The 6,649-nt window shown below is 53.6% G+C and overlaps 1 protein-coding gene across 1 annotated transcript; it reads left to right on the top strand.

The window, feature by feature from the left end:
• The first annotated feature begins 388 nt into the window (after positions 1–388).
• Positions 389–3,041, top strand: LOC121978703 (cytochrome P450 71A9-like). The gene is made up of 3 exons (XM_042531006.1): positions 389–1,395; positions 1,481–1,493; positions 2,389–3,041. Exons 1-3 carry the CDS (start codon positions 389–391, stop codon positions 3,001–3,003), a joined length of 1,635 nt encoding a protein of 544 aa, XP_042386940.1. The 3' UTR covers positions 3,004–3,041.
• The last annotated feature ends 3,608 nt before the right edge of the window (positions 3,042–6,649 follow it).

Genomic DNA, 6,649 nt, shown 5'->3' with positions numbered 1-6,649 from the left:
TTTCTCTAATACAGTCATTTTAAGAAATTATGCGGGTAGTTTGTGAATTATTATTATTATTATTTATCTTAGGATAACGATGTAACGGTAGGTTATTTTCTTAATTTTTGTATACATTTAAAAATTAAGTCGCAATTTCAATTAGTTAATTAAATTAATTTTTCCGCTGCATTCCAACTTCTATGGAACCCTAATTAATCAGTATAAATTAGTAATTAAAAAATAATAATAAAATAATTACTTCATGTTTTTCTGTGATTCATCGCTATTTCAAAAATTATTAAAATAATAATTCGTCTATAATTTTTTATCGAATAATATTCACCTTAAAATTATTTTATTTAAAAACTGCAACCAAAGAGAGGTAGCTATTTAAATGAGGGTGCTGATGACTGAATTCGGAAGATTATCGACAATGTCTGCTGTTCATTCTGCCGCCCAAGGGGAGTCCCAGCGGGACCTCGACTTCCATGCACATGCAACCTCCACCTTCTTCATGCCACTACTACTCATCTCCTTCACGTTGTTACTGCTCGTCTACCTCCGCCGCTGCCAGAAGGTCAACAAGGAATCCAGCAGCCTCCGACTCGTACCCGGCCCGCCGGGCCTCCCCGTCATCGGCAACCTCCACCTGATCGGCGACCTCCCCCACCGCTCCCTCCACCAACTCTCCCTTGCCTACGGCCCCATCCTCCGCCTCCGGCTAGGGAGCGTCACCGCCCTCGTCGTATCCTCCCCCGCCCTCGCCCGCGACGTCTTCAAGACCAACGACCTCGCACTCTGTTCCCGCCCTAACCTCGCGATCTGGCGGCGCCTCTCCTACGGCGGCCTCGAAGTCGCTCTCTCCCCCTACTCCCCCCGCTGGATCCGGGCGCGCCGGCTCTTGGTCGTCCACTTCCTCGCCCCGCGCCAGATCCGAGGCCTCGCCGCCTTGATGGAGGAGGAGGTGCGCACCCTGATGAACACCGTGGCCGCCGCCGCCGCGTCCGGGCGCACGGTCGACCTCAGCCAGAGTCTGATCTGTTTGGTTTGCTCCATCATGTGCCGGGCAGTGTTCGGGAAGAGGTTCACGCAGGCGGGAGAATGCTCGATGAAGGGCATGATATTTCGGACGGCAGAGCTTTTGGGGGGGTTCGTCGCCGGGGATTTCTTCCCATGGGCTCACCGCTGGCTCAACGCCGTCACGGGAGTGCATGGGAGGCTGGAGAGGAACTTCAAGGAGTGGGACAACTTGTTCGAAAGGGAAATTAAAGAGCGGGAACGCGACGTCACCGGCGACGGTGACGACGGCACCTATGCCGGTGTTCTCGTGCGCTTACTCAGAGAGGAACAAAATATCAACGAAGGCGGCCTCACGAGGGACGGCGTCAAAGCTCTTCTCCTGGTAAAAACCACGTAACATCAAAATTTTAGGGAATTATATATACACTTATCCCAAGCATCAATTCTAACGTAACGATGACCGACATAATCGATCTAGGCTCAACACTTATGTGTATGAACCTCCTTTCAATCAATAGGGTAGATTCTAAGGGTCATTAAGGTAATAAATTTATTTATTTTTAGCAAATTATATAGTTATTACTAGGGGTCGATTTAGGATTTATTCTATCATGCGTATGAAGCTTTGTACCTATATGTACTTTCCTCCGTATATGTGGGGTTCATACTAGGGGGCTGTTAATGTAACAAGTCTATATTTTTTTAGGTAATTATACGGTTGCTTCGAGGGTGTAGCACAGACGGTAGACGCATGACATCTTTGACATAATGATCAGAGTTCGATTCTAAAAAAAAAAGGTAGATCCGCTACCTTAGCGCCCCCTAGTGCCGGCCCCACGGATATGGAGGGAGGTTCATGCAGGTACACAGGCCATAGACGCATGGCAGGGTAAACCCCAGGTCATCAGTTCCTGAGAATCGACCCCTGGCCATTACGCCAGAGATACCCTGCGCCCACCGTCTGTGCTACGCCCTGGGGGCTCAGAGTTCGATTCTCAAGAACTGACGACATGTGGTTTATCCGCCATACACCTCTCTCCATATTCATGGGGCCCGCACTAGGTGACCCCGTGGGTCATCCGAGATGGCATGGGGCGGAAGTTGTTGCAATGAGGCCACCAGGTCGAAACTCAGTGGCAACGGGAGAATAAATCCCCTATCCCTGTATCCCATTCGGTCCGTCCCATGTTAGCTCGGGTACTGCGATTTACCTCCCTCACAATGACCGTGGGTCCAGTCGGTGGGGGCCTTGGGGGCGAGGATTTCACCTTTTGTTGCAATGGGGCCTACACTAGGGACCGCGGATCTATTTTCTTTTTAGGGAATTATACGAAATCTTAAATAAAATTAATTTCCTCTTAATCAATCCGAATCTTTAATTATCAGGACTTGATGTTCGGCGCAACGGACACAGTGGCGACGACAATGGAATGGGCCATGGCGGAGCTAGTGAGGACTCCCCGAGTGCTCGCTAGAGCTCAGGAGGAAGTTCGCCGAGTGGCGGCCGGAAAAAGCTACGTCGACGAGGGGGACCTTCTGCGGCTCAGCTACCTGCACGCCGTCGTCAAGGAGATCCTCCGACTCCACCCGGTCGCCCCTCTGATGTTGCCCCACGAGTGCCAACAGCACTGCAAGGTCGGTGGTTACGACGTCGCCGCCGGCACTAGAATCTACGTCAACGCGTGGAGCATCGGACGAGATGCAGACGCATGGGATAAGCCCGAGGAGTTCCGGCCGGAGCGGTTCGAGGGTAGCTCTGTCGACTACCTTGGGCAGTGCTTCGAGCTGGTGCCGTTCGGCAGCGGCCGGAGGATCTGTCCCGGGATATCGTTGGCACAGTCAGTTATGTGGCTTACACTGGCCAATCTCTTGCACAGCTTCGACTGGACATTGCCGGAGGGAGTGGGAAGGGAGGATCTGGACATGAGCGAGGTGTTTGGGCTCGTCGTTAGCAAGAAGGAGCCGCTAGTGCTGATGACAACTCCGGCGAAGTTACTTTAATTGTATTACGTCTTAAATAATTAAATAAATATATAAACATATGTATTTATTAATTATAATAAAAGATCAGGTGCCCTCCATAGTTATAATGCTAAAAAATTAAATAGTGCTAAAAAGAATTCATCTGGCTAAGGAATCCACCTAATGCTAACAAAATTCAAAGGGGTTGCTTTTCATAACATTTATAATAATCAACTTAACAACTACTAGCAGACAAAATCTTCATCTGGCTAAGGAATCATAAATTAAATAAATCCTAAACCAACAGCGTGACACTAATTAGGAACGTATAATTAATATTAATGATAAAAAAGAAACTTGCATTGAAAAACATGAACCTTCACTGTATCAAGAAAGAAACAAGGGTCGGATTTCAAGTCCATGCCAACCAGGTATAAATTTCGCGTGGACATTTTTAAACATGATCCGGTAGTAAGAACAGGGGACCTCACTCTGTGGAGTCAACGCCACGTGGAATTCAAAGTGGCAGTTGTCCATTCGGAGAGGGCCGGGTCCGACCGGACGGCCGGGCGGCCGTCCGGTGGAATCGAACGTCCGGAGAAGGATGGGTCCGATCGGCTGGCCGACCGGACGATGTTCAGCTGATGGTTAAGGCGCCCTGTTGAAATCAGGGTTCCGGCGCTCAGTGGAAAAGGTCGCAGGGCCGAGCGGACTGCACGCTCGGCCAAAGCCATAAGGTAACATACTGCTAATAGTCTCCACAAAGCACGTGATGAAGAATTTCCCCAAGTAAACCACCGCATATGTCCGGCCGGATGTTGAGGGAGCTGTCCGCCCGGACGCTAGATCTGGAGCAAAGGGGAAAAGGACAAGGGACGTCTTTTTCTGACAGCAAGTATGTTTCACGTGTAGGCCATGCTCCAAATCTTATGACAGGGGATTCCGCTGTCCCATCGAGAACATGCTTAGACTGTAGCAGTATGGGTCAGGAAAGCTCACTAACAAGCCCTTACGGGGGTATGAGCCATGGACACGTGTACACCTCGGTAGGTGTACACTCACTTCTTCGCTGCCCTATATAAAGGCCCTCATTCTTTGACGGAGGTACGCATTCTACGAGTCTTTGAGCCACTTTCTTTCTATTGAGCTTCGCCTGACTTGAGCGTCGGAGGGTCGCCGCCGGGAACCCCTTCCCGGCCCGACTTCTGTGCAGGTTCGCCGGAGCTTCGGAGGCCTACGCCATCGACTAGGAGAGTGACACGTGCCCAGCGTCCTTTGGTTCGGCGATTCGGACAGGATCAATTTGGCGCCATCTGTGGGAACGCTCCTACATCCGAACGGAAACAATGGACGAAGCTGGACGACCTCACCGTGACGCTCTCCCAGGAGAAACTCGACGCTCTAATAGAGGCAAGAGCAGCTAAGTTCGTGGAGCAACAGAAACAGAAGGCTCAAGCTGAGCTGATATCCGAGCGGTTCAGGAGGAACGACCGAAGAAGCATTAGAAATGGAGACAAAATAAGGGTCCGACCAGCACTCAAGTGGGAGCAACTCCTGCCCCGATACCGGTCCGACGAAGGGGTCTTCATCCGACGAGGCACCTGTCCATGAGTTTCGACGAGTATAGCGTATGCTCCTCACTCCACGGGTATTCGGGAGTCGAGAAATTGGGTCAGAGCCCCTGCTGGTCGGCCGGTCAGTTCTTTAATTATCTGTTGCTCATAAATTTATAGTTTCTTGAGTAAAAGACCCCGTGCCGCTCGGCCGGGAGTGTATAAGCCGAGCCAAAGGCTCGATGGGAAGACCCCGTGCCGCTCGGCCGGGAGTGTATAAGCCGAGCCAAGAGCTCGATGGGAAGACCCCGTGCCGCTCGGCCGGGAGTGTATAAGCCGAGCTAAGAGCTCGATGGGAAGACCCCGTGCCGCTCGGCCGGGAGTGTATAAGCCGAGCCAAGAGCTCGATGGGAAGACCCCGTGCCGCTCGGGCGGGAGTGTATAAGTCGAGCCAAAGGCTCGATGGGAAGACCCCGTGCCGCTCGGCCGGAGGTATATTGTACGAGCCGCACGCTCGAGAGCGAAGGCCCCGGACCGTTCGGTCGGAGGTATATATTGTACGAGCCGCACGCTCGAGATCGAAGGCCCTGGACCGTTCAGCCGGAGGTATATAGTACGAGCCGCATGCTCGAGGAGCGAAGGCCCCGGACCGTTCGGCCGGAGGTATATATTGTACGAGCCACACGCTCGAGATCGAAGGCCCCAGACCGTTCGGCCGGAGGTATATAGTACGAGCCGCACGCTCGAGGATCGAAGACCCCGGACCGTTCGGCCGGAGGTATATAGTACGAGCCGCACGCTCGAGATCGAAGGCCCCGACCGTTCGACCGGAGGTATATTGATCGAGCCGCACGCTCGAGGAGCGAAGGCCCTGGACCGTTCGACCGGAGGTATATATTGTACGAGCCGCACGCTCGAGATCGAAGGCCCCGGACCGTTCGGCCGGAGGTATATAGTACGAGCCGCACGCTTGAGAGCGAAGGCCCCGGACCGTTCGGCCGGAGGTATATATTGTACGAGCCGCACGCTCGAGATCGAAGGCCCCGGACCGTTCGGCCGGAGGTATATATTGTACGAGCCGCACGCTCGAGATCGAAGGCCCCGGATCGTTCGGCCGGAGGTATATAGTACGAGCCGCACGCTCGAGGATTGAAGGCCCCGGACCGTTCGGCCGGATGTATATAGTACGAGCCGCACGCTCGAGATCGAAGGCCCCGGACCATTCGGCCGGAGGTATATTGATCGAGCCGCACGCTCGAGGAGTGAAGGCCCCGGACCGTTCGGCCGGAGGTATATATTGTACGAGCCGCACGCTCGAGATCGAAGGCCCCGGACCGTTCGGCCGGAGGTATATAGTACGAGCCGCACGCTCGAGGATCGAAGGCCCCGGACCGTTCGGCCGGAGGTATATAGTACGAGCCGCACGCTCGAGATCGAAGGCCCCGGACCGTTCGGCCGGAGGTATATTGATCGAGCCGCACGCTCGAGGAGCGAAGGCCCCGGACCGTTCGGCCGGAGGTATATATTGTACGAGTCGCACGCTCGAGGATCGAAGGCCCCGGACCGTTCGGCCGGAGGTACATTGATCGAGCCGCACGCTCGATATCGAAGGCCCCGGACCGTTCGACCGGAGATATATTGTACGAGCCACACGCTCGAGGATCGAAGGCCCCAGACCGTTCGGCCGGAGGTATATTGATCGAGCCGCACGTTCGATATCGAAGGCCCCGGACCGTTCGGCCGGAGGTATATGTACGAGCCGCACGCTCGATACCGAAGACCACGTGCCGCTCGGACCGTGTTGAAATTAGCCTCGAAGGCCGTCGAGCTCCGACGTTAAAAATCGAGAGACGAGCCGGCGTCTATAAACGTCCGAGCGGAAGACCGTCGAGCTCCGACATTAAATATCGAGAGACAAGCCGGCGTCTATAAACCCTCCGAGCAGAAGACCGTCTAGCCCAGACGTTAAACCGTAGAGACGGGCCGGCGTCTATAAACCCTCCGAGCGGAAGACCGTCGAGCTCCGACGTTAAATATCGAGAGACGAGCCGGCGTCAATAAACCCTCCGAGCGGAAGACCGTCTAGCCCAGACGTTAAACCGTAGAGACGGGCCGGCGTCTATAAACGTCCG

The sequence above is a fragment of the Zingiber officinale genome, chromosome 4B (genome assembly GCF_018446385.1).
Source record: "Zingiber officinale cultivar Zhangliang chromosome 4B, Zo_v1.1, whole genome shotgun sequence".
NCBI classification, from domain to species: domain Eukaryota; kingdom Viridiplantae; phylum Streptophyta; class Magnoliopsida; order Zingiberales; family Zingiberaceae; genus Zingiber; species Zingiber officinale.
Note: the sequence above shows the minus strand (reverse complement) of the source record. Positions and strands in the feature narration are given on the sequence as shown.